Source organism: Aulonocara stuartgranti (genome assembly GCF_965226115.1).
Source record: "Aulonocara stuartgranti genome assembly, chromosome: 23".
In the NCBI taxonomy this organism is placed as follows: Eukaryota; Metazoa; Chordata; class Actinopteri; order Cichliformes; family Cichlidae; genus Aulonocara; species Aulonocara stuartgranti.
In genome coordinates, this window is record NC_138958.1 from 27,693,099 (window position 1) to 27,707,119 (window position 14,021).

General features: G+C 41.6%; 1 protein-coding gene and 2 long non-coding RNA genes across 5 annotated transcripts in view; 1 reads left to right on the forward strand and 2 right to left on the reverse strand.

Moving 5' to 3' along the window:
* The window catches only part of LOC309700713, a 38,578-nt gene extending 37,029 nt beyond the window's left edge, over positions 1 to 1,549 (reverse strand). For all 3 annotated transcript variants that reach the window (XR_014274727.1, XR_014274728.1, XR_014274729.1), the window contains exon 1: positions 884 to 1,549. This is a non-coding gene — a long non-coding RNA (uncharacterized lncRNA). The remainder of the gene's footprint in view (positions 1 to 883) is intronic.
* Positions 1,550 to 1,825: 276 nt separating this feature from the next.
* On the forward strand, positions 1,826 to 3,082 carry LOC309700712. Its single transcript, XR_014274726.1, has 2 exons — positions 1,826 to 2,157; positions 2,813 to 3,082. It is a non-coding gene; the product is annotated as an uncharacterized lncRNA (long non-coding RNA).
* Positions 3,083 to 3,177: 95 nt separating this feature from the next.
* On the reverse strand, positions 3,178 to 5,803 carry LOC309700711 (uncharacterized protein). Its single transcript, XM_082524462.1, has 4 exons — positions 5,268 to 5,803; positions 4,875 to 5,126; positions 4,217 to 4,306; positions 3,178 to 4,044 (listed from the first exon to the last, which is right to left on the reverse strand). The coding sequence occupies exons 1-4, from the start codon at positions 5,395 to 5,397 to the stop codon at positions 3,785 to 3,787; spliced, it is 732 nt and encodes a 243-aa protein (XP_082380588.1). The 5' UTR covers positions 5,398 to 5,803; the 3' UTR covers positions 3,178 to 3,784.
* Between the last annotated feature and the right edge of the window lie 8,218 nt (positions 5,804 to 14,021).

The window sequence follows — 14,021 nt, forward strand, 5'->3', positions numbered from 1 at the left end:
GGATTTCCGGCTCTTTTTAGAGAACCGGCTCTTTCGGCTCTGAACCGGCTCTTCAGGTTGTTTTGTTGCTTTAATTAATTTATTATTAACAATAATATAAAATTATGCACAAAAGGAATTACTAATGTAAAAAAAAGTGGTTTTATTTATATATGTTTATATATAAATATATACGATGGCCCCTTGAGACAAAACACGTACAAACTCCAAAACACATTTCTTGCGTTAACTGAACTTCAAAACAGAGCTACCTAGACCACTTAAATTACACAATTGAAAGTATATGTGTATTGTTTGTGTATTTATACACAAGCACTCATGTATATTCAAATAATTTAAAAAAAACTGTTCATTTACCTGTTACTACCACACACCAAATCCGGTCATTGGTACTTGCTGGCTTGTGTAGCCACTAGGTAACAAAAGCTCAACACTGCGCCCAGCATCCTGGAGCACTTCTGTTGTGTTTGTACGTGTTTTGGAGTTTTTATGTGCTTCTGAGTTTTTATGTGTTTTGGAGTTTTTACGTGTTTTGGAGCTTTTACTTGTTTTGGAGTTTTTACGTGTTTTGGAGTTTGTACGTGCTTTGTCTGTAGGGGCCACCGTAAATATACTTTTATTTATTCACTCCACATAAAATGTAATAAATAAATCATATAATACAAAAACCACCTAGTCACAGTTCAACTTTTAACTATTTAAATTTTCAGCTTTTTCCTTTTAAATGAATTTAAAGTGAAACAACACAAAACACAACACAATTGAATATAAACTAAAATATGAAAACAAAAAGAACATGCATATTCTCTGTCATATGGGCCTGCATGAATAAACTTTCTGAATCCTTTATCATCCGCAACTGAAAATAGTTGAACAGAAATACCTTTCTAATGTGACGTTGTTGTCCCTGGCTCTGTTTCTCTCTCTCTCCCTCCCGCTCTGTTCCTGTGCTACTGCCAGTGTTGCCAACTCCTCAGTAAGGAAAATCGCTATTGGCTGTCCTAAAAGTCGCTAGAAGTCGCTAAATGACATCATCGCCTAATTTGCATAATTGGTCATGCTAATCTAATTGTAACCTACGTTGTTGGAGAGAGAAATAACATCGTGGAACAGACATAAAGTGAGTAAAAAACGTCCTAAATGCATTTAGAGTTTATTTAGAACTACAAATTAAATTTCTTTTAGCAATTATTGTTTTTTTTAATGTCACAATTCCAACCCTGCTCCTTTACCCGGGCTTGGACCGGCAAAAGTGACCCGAAATAGGTACTCTGGTGGCGTTACTTTGTGTGTGTGTGTTTATAAGTAGTTTTAAACCTTGTGATCCACAAAACAGCATAAGAGTAAAAGAAGAACTGACTGCGTTACAGCACCCGCTGCTTGTTGAGAGTAGCGCTTTCACGTCTTTTTGCTAAGGGGTCTGAAAACTCGCTAAATATCGCGAGAAAGTCGCTAAGTTGGCAACACTGGCTACTGCGAGTGTAACTACCACCCCTCCCCCCTCTTTCCAGTGCAAAGCACAAGGCTCGCATGCGGAGAGAAGCGGAAAAAAGTGCGAGAGAGGATGAGAGAAAGAAAAAAAAACATGGCTCGCGATAAGGAGCCGGCTCACGTCATTCACGTCAAAGATCCGGCTCTAACGGTGTGTTCACACCGAACGCGATGGACGCGAATAAAACGCCCCAAACGCCCCTAATTTGACGCGTGTACATTCGCGTCTCAACGCGTGTCCAAGAAAAATCCATCGCGCGTCAAAATATGATATTTTGACGCGCGTCACGCGCGTGAACCGGAAATGTGGGAGGAATGTGGGAGGGAGTTGTGCCAGACCTGGTTTTGCAAGATGGCAGCTATCGAGCTAGCGCTTGAAGAGAGAGTCTCCCTTCTCTATGTACTGTGGAGAGCAGAGCAGCAGCGTAAAAGACGTCCTCGCCGTACCTGGGTCCATCAGGTCCTCCAGGCGCGTGAGCAGTTTGGTGAGTTTCACCATTTGCTCCAGGAGCTGCGCCTGGATGACGGCAGATTCCAGCGATATCATCGTCTGTCACCCGGCCAGTTTGAGGACCTGCTTTCCCGTGTCGGTCCCAGAATCGCCCGCCTAGACACCAATTACAGGCGCTCAATCCCACCTGCAGAGCGCCTGTCCGTCTGCCTGAGGTTAGTAAAAGTGGTCAATACGGTAGTCCTTTATTGATACCTGTGCTAATATATGCTAAACCATCCATTTATACACTGCTAACATGGATGTGCTATGCTAACAGTGAATGCTGTCGGTGTTTACTGATGGCATAGCACATCCATGTTAGCAGTGTATCGTGTATACACTGCTAACATGGATGTGCTATAACAGTGAATGCTGTCGGCGTGTATAAACTATCGTTTATACACTGCTAACATGGATGTGCTATGCTAACAGTGAATGCTGTCGGCGTTTACTGATGGCATAGCACATCCATGTTAGCAGTGTATCGTGTATACACTGCTAACATGGATGTGCTATAACAGTGAATGCTGTCGGCGTGTATAAACTATCGTTTATACACTGCTAACATGGATGTGCTATGCTAACAGTGAATGCTGTCGGCGTTTACTGATGGCATAGCACATCCATGTTAGCAGTGTATCGTTTATACACTGCTAACATGGATGTGCTATGCTAACAGTGAATGCTCTCGGTGTTTACCGATAGCAAACTGGTACTGTTTATAATATTTCTAGTGATACTCAGATGGTCTCATCAAGTCCCGATTTAATTTAATTCGATTTATGCTGTTATCAGTGGTTGAATGATAGCATGGCTGTGGTGTCATAGGTATGGTGAGCCAGATCATCCCCCAGGTAGCGACGGCCATCTGGGACTGTCTAGTGGACGATTTCACGGCTGTGCCTTCAACTGAAGACTGGCGGTCCATCGCAGAGGGATTCCAGGAGCGCTGGAACTTCCCCCTCTGTTGTGGAGCTCTGGATGGGAAGCACGTCCAGACGAAGGCACCCCCCAACTCAGGATCCATGTTCCACAACTACAAGGGAACTTTCTCCTTTTTAAAATTTTCTTAATAAATGGATCTCTACTCCAAAATAACCTAACCTCTCTTTATTCTCTTAAGTAACTTGTCTTCACTATGTTCCTATAACCAGTGTGATGCAAAAGTTTGAGCAACCTTATTAATAGTCATTATTTTCCTGTATGAATCGGTTACAGTAAAAAATGTCAATTACATATATCATATAGGAGACACACACATTGATATACACTACATATTTATGTTATTTCTCTTTTTATGTGTTGCCAATATATGCACCTGCTTTATTTAGTGTAAAGTTATTGCACACTTTCTGTAAATCCAGTGAACTGCATTTCACTTCTCAAATATCACTGTGTGTGTCTCCTATATGATGTATTTAACTGACAATTTAAATTGTGACAAATAACGATTTGTACAGGACAATGATGGCTATTAACAAGGTTGCCCAAACTTTTGCATCCCACTGTATCAGTATATTTTGTCATTAGTATAATATGAAATAAATTCTACTTGTGTCAAGTCGGGTGCCAATATTTGCTGTGTAGTAGAACAGAGACATTTGTCATTATAAATGTTTATTTGATAAAATATATAAATTCAGTAATAAAAAGATTCAACATAAATATATAAAATTTAACTATTTACAAAGAGACAGGAATAAAAAGGACCCAGCTTGGAGTGGAAGAGCCTCAGGGGAGAAGGAGGAGAAGAATAAGAACATTGTTTCTGCCCTGGAGAGCTGCTGCCTCATCAGAAAACTACTGATCATTAGGGTCCAATGTTTCCAAATTTAGCACAGCTGTGCTGTTGTCAAAAACTAATTTATGAATTTGGAATTTCACGAATTCTCGTGTCTGAGGCGGCATGCTCTCCAGAGCAGGAACAAGGCCGAGGAGGAAATACTCTGTTGCAGACGGGCGTGGCCTCTTTAGGGACTCCAGGATAGCCAGCTCCACCGCCGATGGACCATCCTGGGACCCTTCCCTCGACCGCCTTCGAGCTCTCCTCCTCTGTGGGCCTGTAAAAAACAGAACAAAACACCACAAAGAAATGAGAAGGCTGCTACTAGATTGTCATTTTCAAAATTGAAAAAAAAACAGGATATGAACAGATTGGTTGTAGATATTTAGTAAAGGTGATCACAAGGGAATCCAAGCAAGTAAAAAGCTATCAGTGCTTGATGTTCATACCTGTGGGTGCAGCAGCAGGAGTGGAGGGACCAGGGACTGGGGAGTCAGGAGAAGCAACAGGGGAGGACTCTGCTGCATGATAACTTGACTCTATCAAGACAATATTAAATGTTAACAGGTTGAAGACAATAGTCATAGAGAATATTATATTATTATATACTTATTATTATATACAGTGGTCTCCCATTTATTGCAGCACATGAACAGTAGTCACAGTTCTCACAAGTTGATTCTCAAAGTGCAAACCTTTGTCGATTTTAAAACGTAAAAGTATTATGCAGCGCTTTTTCTCCGTCTGCGGCGCCACTTTCGTGCGCCTTTTTCGCTCCCGGTGCAGGTGTCTATTTCCGAATGAGGGTCATAGTTATGAGTGTTTTTGTGCTGTTTTTTTCTATTTGAAGTGATGGTTATCAAAACCAAACATGATAAGTTTGGCAAGCGCAGGAGACACGACACGGAGGAGATTTGTCATTTGGGCTGCAGAATGCAATGCGCATCGTTGAAAGCTGTACGGTGCAATAAAAAAAATCAGCGAAAAGGCGAGGCAGTGACGGATGAACAGCGGGACTACTTTATACTGTTTATTAATAAACAAAATATATTCCTGTATGACAACACGCATAAATTAACTGCCTACATTAATTAATTGTAAACATACCTTCTGACTGACACTCCCCTGCTGCCTCTTCGGGCTGTCCCTGGTCCTCGGGGGAGAAGTTCTCCACGGTCCGCACCATATTACCGCTGGTCTCCCGCGGGGTGAGGAAGGGGTCCAGAAACCCCATGACCGCGAAGAACTTCCATCTCCTCCCCGATCCTGCTGCAGACCCACTCCTCTTCTCCTTCTCTGACCTCTTCTCCTTATTATATGTGTCCCTGAGGCTCTTCCACTTTCTCCTGCAGATGTCCTCTGAATAAACGCATTATCTGGTTAGCGGAAAGGTATTTGTACAACAGTGGGAAAATCGCGGGACAGTAGGCGCGCTTGCTAGCTTTTGCACGGCTTCATCGGGTCAGTCTGAAAATTAAAAAGAAGAAGGAATGAACTTACCAGGTTGCCCGATCTCCTCACTTATGTGTCTCCAAGCTAGGTCCTTTTTATTCCTGTCTCGGTAGAAATAGGAGCTGGCATCATATAGCTCGGGGTGGTTAGCCACGGCGCTGATCAGCTTTTCCTCCATACTGAATGAAGAATGAAGGGCTTTGGCTGGATCTGCCCCTTTGACCTAGGTAACAGCCACGTCACCAGGCTCCTGATTGGTTGTCGCGGCGCGATTTGACGCTGGAGTTCAGATTTTTCCAACTCGAGCGGTAGACGCGAAACGCGCGTATGCACAAAGTGCAACACAAAAACTCACGCGCGTGGTTTTATTCGCGCGTCAAACGCGCCTGACGCGCTACACTGACGCGCGTTTCGCGCGTCAAACGCGCCTGACGCGCTACACTGACGCGCGTTTCACGCGTTTTGGCGTTTTCGCGACGCAAATCTGCTTCCGAATTTTCGCGGGACCCGCAATCGCGCGTCATCGCGCCTTTCCATTGACTTTACATGTAAACCTGACGCTCTATTCGCGTCCATCGCGTTCGGTGTGAACACACCGTAAGAGCCATTTCGTTCGCGACCGACACATCACTAGTTCTTTGGGCTATTTTGTCTCTTAATGTCATTGTTTTGTCTGAGTTTTAGTTTCTTTACATCTCTCTATCATCATTTTGCATCTTTATAGAGCTTTTCTGGGTGTTGCTGATATAATTTGATTTCACATTTGAGCAATTTTGTGTTTTTGTTTTGGCTATTTTGCATATTTTCGTGGTCATCAAGGGTTTTTTTCTTTTTCTTTTTTTCTAGTTGTTTGCATTAAATTGTGGTTATGCTGCATCTTTCTGTAGCTTTTCAGGATCTGTTTAAAGTCGTTTTGACTTCTTTTCATTCATTATGTTTCTGATTCATTCATTTTTGCATTTCTTTACAATTAATTTGAGTTATTGTGCAAATTTGCAGCCATTGTATCTGTCTTTGTGGTCAATTTGGGTCTATTTGTAGTTTAAATATGCAGCTACAAAGGCTACAAAGTATGTCATTAAACTCGCTTGGGGTTTTATTGTGTACCGTTTTTGTCACTTGCCTTTGAAGTTTTGTGTCAAAATGTATTTATTTTGTTTTTGTTTGAACTGTTGGTCTTTAAAAAAAATGTAATCTCCTTTAAAAAATAGTTTTTCAACCAACTTTTTTCTGTTTTGTTTTTTTTAAACAAGTTTTGTTAATTTCATTAATTTTGCATCTTTTTATCCTTTACTTGGTCTCTTTGATGTCAGTTTGTGTCACATTCTAGGCGTTTTTATCTTTTTGTGCTTCTATATTTAATTTCTGTCACTGTGCTGCGTTTCTGGGTCTATTTAAGGTAATTTCTGCTTCATAATTTTACGTCTCCTTCTGGTCTTTTTGCCTTGCTGCAGTTATTTTGTTAGAGTAATTAGACAGTTTTGAATACCTTTGTACTTTTTGTCTCATTTTTGTTGTTTTACATCTCTTTGTTGGGGTTTTTTCTACCTCGTTTTTGTATCTCTTTGTGCTCATTTTGATTGTTTACAATTACTTTGCATCTTTGTGTTGCATTTCTGGGTCTATTTGAGGTAATTTGGGTTATTTTAAGCCTCACTCTGGTCAATTGTGTGACTTTATAGTTTATTTGCATCCCATTTTGAAGCCTTAGTGAAGAAAAATGACCACAGTTTCATTTCTTTGAGGACAATATCCATCAGATTTAGATTGTTACCTGGCTCATTTTTGGATGTTTTAGTTATTTTGTATCTCCCTGTTACTGTATGCATCTTATTTTATTGTTTCTTATCTCTTATGTCTGTCTCATTTCTTTCATATCTTGGTGACCATTCTCCCCACTTTCGCCAGTGTACATTTCTGTGTAGCCTTCCAGGTAGCTTTGACATTAGCTTGTATTACATTTGTTACTTCCACATCTATTTATAGACTTTTCTTGTCTTTCTTTTTTGCATGTTTTTTGTTTCATCTTTTGTCTAATTTCAATCATTTTCCATGTCTTAGTTTTGAAAGATAAACAGTCTGTGTGTATAAAGTCTAAAATTTAAAAGGAGTCTCTTGTTGTACAGTACTATAACCTGTATTATGGGGACTATAAGCATTATAAGTGCAGTGTGTGAAACTGTTTTCTATGATGGTTTTGGATGCCTTTGGCTGCCACTGTGTGCCTCTTGTCTCTTCACTTTACATTTCCTTTACTTCTCCTGTTATTTTGATTTGCATTTCTTGTTCTTTTATATCTACAATTTATTTTGGGATAAGATAAAAAGCCCCCTGGCATCAGAAGGCATCAATTACAGTAGTGCACTTACATGCATAAGACAGCCGTCTATGAATTCAGTTTAACCTACTGTCAGACTTAAACATATAAAAAAATGCAAAAGATGTTATTTCGTCTACATTCCTGCTGTGAGAGAAATAACCTTCCTCTCTGGTGCTTTGCACAGATATGCATCTGTGAAAAAAAGCTGGTTGCCCACATGACTAATTTATCTTTTTCAGGAATTGAGCTGCAGAAAAGGCATATTTTAAAGCATAAACATACTGATACTGATACAAGATACTGTTTTCACATTATTGCAGTTTAAACCCACACACAATGGGAAAACGGCAATAAACAGAAAGGTCTGAAGAGAAAACAGATCACAGAAATGCGAGTTAACACGCACAGACATGTATTCAGCCCCCCTCCCCCCCAAAAAATATCCAGAAATTCTAAAAGATATTTGAACTATAAACTTGAAAGACAACAAAAAAGCTCCAAAAACTCAAGTTGGGCCTCACAAAGATAGAAGCATGAGCGCACACACTCACCTCTCCCCTGGTGAAGTTTTTTGCTCTCAGTATTCAGGTTGGCCAGAGGGGAGGAATCCCACAGCTATATTTCCACACACACACACAGGACAGCCAACAGGGGATGTGTGTAAACATCCTGAGGTGTGTTTCCGCCATCGGGCCGAGCAGTTTTCCTCTCACCTTATTTCAGCCGTCACACCGAATCAGCCGATGACCTCTGACGACATGCTCCCTGGCAGTGTTTTATCCAGCGAAGCCACATCTGAATCAATGGGATTCAGTGGATGCGATTCTGCTAAAGAAGCCTCTTATTAAAATAATTAAGAAGCTGATACTCTAATAATTCTCTGGTGAGGCAGGCATGCTGCGTTTCTACGTGCCCCCACTGTGTGCTTGCAGCTCAAGTGCAGATATTATCCGCTGGTGTTGTTGTCCTGTGGTCTGGAGGGTGTAATCAGCCCGGCCCACCGGCTCGCTGTGAATGCTCCGTGCTTATCGCCATATTTTGCAGCGTATTAAGTCGACCACAGGCGGTTTCACGCTGTGGCTTTCTCACGTTTACAAGCCTGCCTTCACCTGCTGCACAGTCAGGGAGCTGCCGCATGCTTTAAAAAAAGGCCGGCAGACTTACAAGAATGACTTGTTTTCCTTCTGAGGTTTCAACTATAAGAGAAATAGATTTTTTTTTTTGTCAAATAGCACAGAGATCATTCAGATTTTTGATGTGATGTTAACATGTCCTGATATTTTAACTCTAAGTGCCTCAAGAAAATTAGAAGGTAGAAAGATGGAAGCCCGTGAATTTAATTCCCTGTTTTATTTTGTATTTCCTGTTGCCCTCCTGTCAGTTTCACTTCCTGTCTTTGTCAGGCATGTGTATGAGTCACGCAGTGGAAATTTGTGTTTTTCTGTTTTATCAATCTGTGTATTGGTACATAGTGTTGATTTTATTTGCATGATTTTACTGTGATATTTATATTGCATGTTTGTTTATTGATATTTATATTGCATGGTTTCATCCTCATATTTATATTGTGTATTTTAGTGTTGTTGCACAATATTCTTCTGATCCACTGTGGACTAAGCAGACAATTGTAGGCACCTGTGAGGTGGGGGCGTTCCCCGAGGTGGCCTATCAGCCGCCAGACTGACCTGTTAAAGGGGATAGTGAGCGCAGAGACAAGAGGACCTCAGAATGCAGACCTGACATTCTGATAGAGATCCAGCAAACATTGTTCAGAATTGTTATGATGGGGCTTATGGTCACATTCTTATGGGTACCAGCGCATCATGGAGTTGAAGGAAATTAAATGGCAGATAGGACAGCAAAAGTCGAAACAAGGAGACCGATGGTAGATATGGTTATTAGTGTGAGTAGGACGGAGCTCAAGAGTAGAATACGATACAAAATGAAGGAAAGGTGGCAGAAGCAATGGGAGGAAGAGAGGAAAGGGCGATGGTTTTATAAATGAGAAGTGCAGGCCGAAACAGGAGAGAGGAGACGATTATATCTCGACTGAGATTTGGACACACTGGTTTAAATAGCACCTTGTTTTTAATAGGTAAGCACTGTACAGGGGAGTGTGACTGCAGTAGGGAACTGGAAACAATAACATGTTTTCTTGAATTGTCAGAGGTATGATATTGAAAGGAGACAACTGATCAAAAAGCTGGACGATATGGAAGTGAAGTTGGACTTGATTGATTTGTTTCGCACGACCTCTGTAAGTGAAAGTTATCGGGCTGTATTTTGGTTTTTAAGGCAGACCCATTTGTTCGGGAGAATTTGAATTTTTTTTTTTTTTTTTTTGTCATTTCGGTTTCATTCATAATGCTGTAAATCCAGGCTCATATGTATTCTTGATTTGAATATTGGGTTGTGTGAAATCCCAGAAATAAAAGTGAATCTGTGAACTAAGGTGTAGGTTTATTAGGTTATGTTGTGGTGATCCGTGAGTTGGGGGATGGGTGTTCATACTGGAGTGCAAAATTAAAACCAAGATGGACAAGAAAAGTTCAAAGCCATCAGGTCCTCAGTTTAGAAAAAATAGAAAAGAAGAGGAGGAGAAACGAGCAAAAGATACAGGTAAGCAGATGTGTCAGTGGATAATGGCAGGTCATCCTGAAACAATCAGAATCAGAATACTTTATTAATCCCTAAGGAAAATATGTGGGTTACAGTTGCTCCAAGAAGAATTGGTAAAAATGGTTCGCCCAGGGCGCCAAACAGGCTAGGACCGCCACTGGCGGTAATGCACCATTTTGCTGTTTGCCAACCGCCAGTAAACCTTATACAGAAGAAGAAGAGACAAGAGGACACACGAGAGGTGAGCAGGAGAAAAAGAAACGCATGTAAGCCCGCACATGTGTTGGAGGAACTGCTGCCTGACTGTGGGGTGCCACGAGTCGTTCGGCGATCCAGTCCCAATGGCAGGAACAGCAACAATGGGTGGTGATGGCTGCAATTCACAGCAGCGCAGGGGTGCCCCTCTGCCTGCATCTGGCGGTGCTATGAGGGAGGCCGTGTTCAGGTGTGGAGTGGGGCAGGACTGTGCGGTGACGCGCCGTCAGGAGGAGACAGGAGCCTCCTCCCTGGTCTTCTGGCTGGCGAGAATCCCAGAAGAGGAATTCCTCTACTGTCTCTTTCAGATAAGGAACATTTGCCCGAGTGTGGCTGGACTGCGGGATTATTGGACTGTGTGGGGGGGATTTTAGCATATGGGAGACATTTGTTTAGCTTTGTTTTAATAGTGTATAGTTATTTCTGCCGGCAGGGTTTTTAGCGTATTGAGAACACTCTTTTTATTGTATAGGGAGAATTTTAACCTGTATTTCTGATTCTGGCTGTGTTTTTTCCATGGAAGTAAATAGTGTGTGTTCAAAGCCAGCTTAGTTTCTGTGCCCTGAGCACCGACCCACTCACTCCCCTTCCTCTTGTATGTGAACGGACTTGGAGGTGACGATTTAGGTCCACCAATTTTAGCGGCTACATATGCATGTGTAAGTTTCTGCCTTGCGTTCAATACTGACTTTCCAATTTCACATTGGACGCTGCTCTGTTCTTTAGCATGTTCCGCGCAACACCAGTGAAAGCGTGCAATTGCAAGACCAGTAGAAAACGAGCCTACAGGCGTGCTATGTTTAGGCAATGAATGAAAACATGGAAGAAAAGTTTTTTCTGTGTGTCCCAGTTCTAAGAACTTTAAGACACAAGTTTAAATGCTTGTATGGACACAAGGAGGAAAACGGCAGCAATTACAGCCTCATGCCTTTTCGAGTATGATGCTACAAACTTGGCACACCTGTTTTTAGACAGATTCTCCGATTAATCTTTGTAAAACCTCTCAGGCGCCATCAGGTTGGATGGGGTGTGTCGGTGTGCAGACATTGACTGGGACATTCAGAGATGGATTCAGAAGCCACTCCTTTGTTATCTTGCTGTGTGATTAGGGTGATTCCTCATCAGAAACGCCGTTCACCACCGACGCCACACTTCCAGGACATGTGGTTTTATCACTCTCCTCCTCCACAGTCTTCATGGACACAGGAGAGCACAGCTAAGGATTTCATATGAGGAACCAGCCACCGACCCAGGAGGATAATGCATCTTCCAATTGATAAGATATAAGAGTGTCAGGCAATCATTGACCAAAGCAGCTACAACATAAGTAATTAATTATTTTAAAAAGCATACAGAGCCAAGGACATTTCTAAATGATCAAATGTTTCTTGCAGTTGTGTACATGAAGGTGAATTTAAGTGAGAATTTAGCAGTAATCAAATGTCCACGCGTGGCGCATTTTGAAGGTCTAAATGTAAGAAATTTCTTTTTGTTTAAAATAAGCTGTTCTCTTGATTCTTGTGCACTTTTGTCCAGTCAAAAATGAGGTATGTGACACTCAACTTGACACTCAACTCTACAATCAGCATGACATTTAATTAAAGTTTTTTTTTTTTATCTAATGTGATTGTTTAATTCAAAAGGTGTCTGGAAGCCTTTCTGAAGCAAGTAAATGCTGAAAGTTTTTTGACTTTCTGCTCTCCCGATCACTTATTTTGTCACGAGAGCCGCTCACTGAATACCAGTGAGTGTGAAGTTCCCCGAGGCAAGGCCTCTGGTGAACAATGTCTCTCTCTGTATTAAATCTTAAACATCTCATTTTAACCCCAAATCTTCTACGGCAAAATTTTCTTTTCTATGCCTTCTGCTTAAATACAAGATCAGGGTGAAAAGGTTTTTTTAAAAAAAGGAAAAAAGATTTACTATTATCATTACCACCTGGCAGTACAAGGTTGTTTATCTCCATTTTTTACAGAACTTAAATGACAAAAGAATCACGCACGCGTAAGCCTTAAGTAGATTAAACCTTGCTAAAAAGACTCACCTTTCTTGGCCGCTCTCTGTATAAATGTTAGCCGTTGTATAATAGACGGTTTAAAAGAGCACACATTGTTAAGGCAGCCCTCCCAGGAGAGAAGGAGCTCTTTTAAAAAAGTATTTAATATTCAAATGTATTTCTTCTTGAAGACAGATTGAGGCCAGGCTGGAGTCTCTGCCATCCTCCGCTCCAAACAAATCATCAGCAGGGAACGACGATGAGCGCCGTTTCATCTTTGTTATTCCGTTATCTCTTGCATAATTGACGGATATTAACTTCCCATCAAGCAGCTCTAATTATAATCAATCCTCCAATAACGCTCACAATTAGCGGAGCAATTTGATTGGTTAAAGTTTAACCCCAGAGCCTAATGAAGACGCGCACGCACAGGAAATTCATCGAGCTGACGGAACGTCACGGCAAACATCTGGAGAAGGGTGTCTGAGTCAGGGTTCTGACTGAGGAGCGGCTTTTGTTCGTGATGACCTTGAATGCACTCTTTTCATTTTATATTAAGCGAGGTGGCCGTAGCTGATGATGTGCAGCGAGTGCTTTGAACTTTCTTTTCAGAATGGCTGAACATGAAACCAGTTGTGTTAGGCGCACCTTGGTAGTACTTTTCCTTCATAATTGTCTTACTGCTTTATGCTACAGATTCAACAAGCTCCATGAGACATTCCTGAGAGATTTTGGTCCATGTTGACATGATGAGCTATAGGCTGCGTGTTCATGATGACCCCAAAGGTGTCACAGTCCTGCACTGGTCTGTTTTAGGTCTTCCAACTCTCCCTGAGTCTAGACTGGGTTCGGCAGTTGCACGTCTGCGTTTGGTTTCTCATCTGTCTCATCATTCACCAGTACTCAAGGACCAGCTTCTGCACCCAGTGTAGACCTGATTATCTACCCCTTTAGAGTGGTAATCAGGCTCCTTCGGGCTCCTCTACTCTAACGTTTTTGGTTCCCAGTGCATCCCGAGTAGCCAAAGAGGAGCTCCTTCCTCAGTACTATTTACCTGTTTCTGTGGAGCTGTTCTGTTCCTCATTAAGTCCCTCGCTGAGGGACTTAATGCAGGCCCATCTTTGAGTATCAAAGTAATCTACTTCACTCACCTTACAAATCAGCCTTTCAAAAATGTCTGTGGAACTTCTGTTTGTGGACTCTCCTCTTTCTCAGTGACTCCTCTCCCAGTAACCTGTTCCTTCTCCTGGAACTCTCCCCGCTGGCATCTCCTCCTGTGCACATACATAAACCAGTTAAACTTTGAAGCTATCCACTTTGCATTATCGCTGTCTCGACATCTGATGAAAGGTGCTGTTTTTAGTTGACTGTGGAGGCCATCTGAGTACAGGGAACTCATTGTCGTGTTCAAGAAACCAGTTTGAGAGGATGTCAGCTCACAGAGTGTGAGCGTAATCCCTCAATAGCCCTTGTGGTGTGGTTAGTTTTACGGGTGATTTACAAAAGTTATGCTGTTTTCTAAAGACAAGTGTAGTCAATTCATTTCAGTATCAAATGCTAAAAATAAGCAGCAGCAGGAAACTTGATCACTCCTTCTGTGGATATTTATACA

Excerpts from the sequence above, each read along its gene's own strand:
- LOC309700711 (XM_082524462.1), bottom strand. The coding sequence starts at position 5,397 with ATGGAGGAAAAGCTGATCAGCGCCGTGGCTAACCACCCCGAGCTATAT. Across the intron at positions 4,307-4,874 it reads AGGGGAGTGTCAGTCAGAAG|AGTCAAGTTATCATGCAGCA; the intron begins GTATGTTTACAA and ends TTGTCTTGATAG. Across the intron at positions 4,045-4,216 it reads TCCTGCTGCTGCACCCACAG|GCCCACAGAGGAGGAGAGCT; the intron begins GTATGAACATCA and ends TGTTTTTTACAG.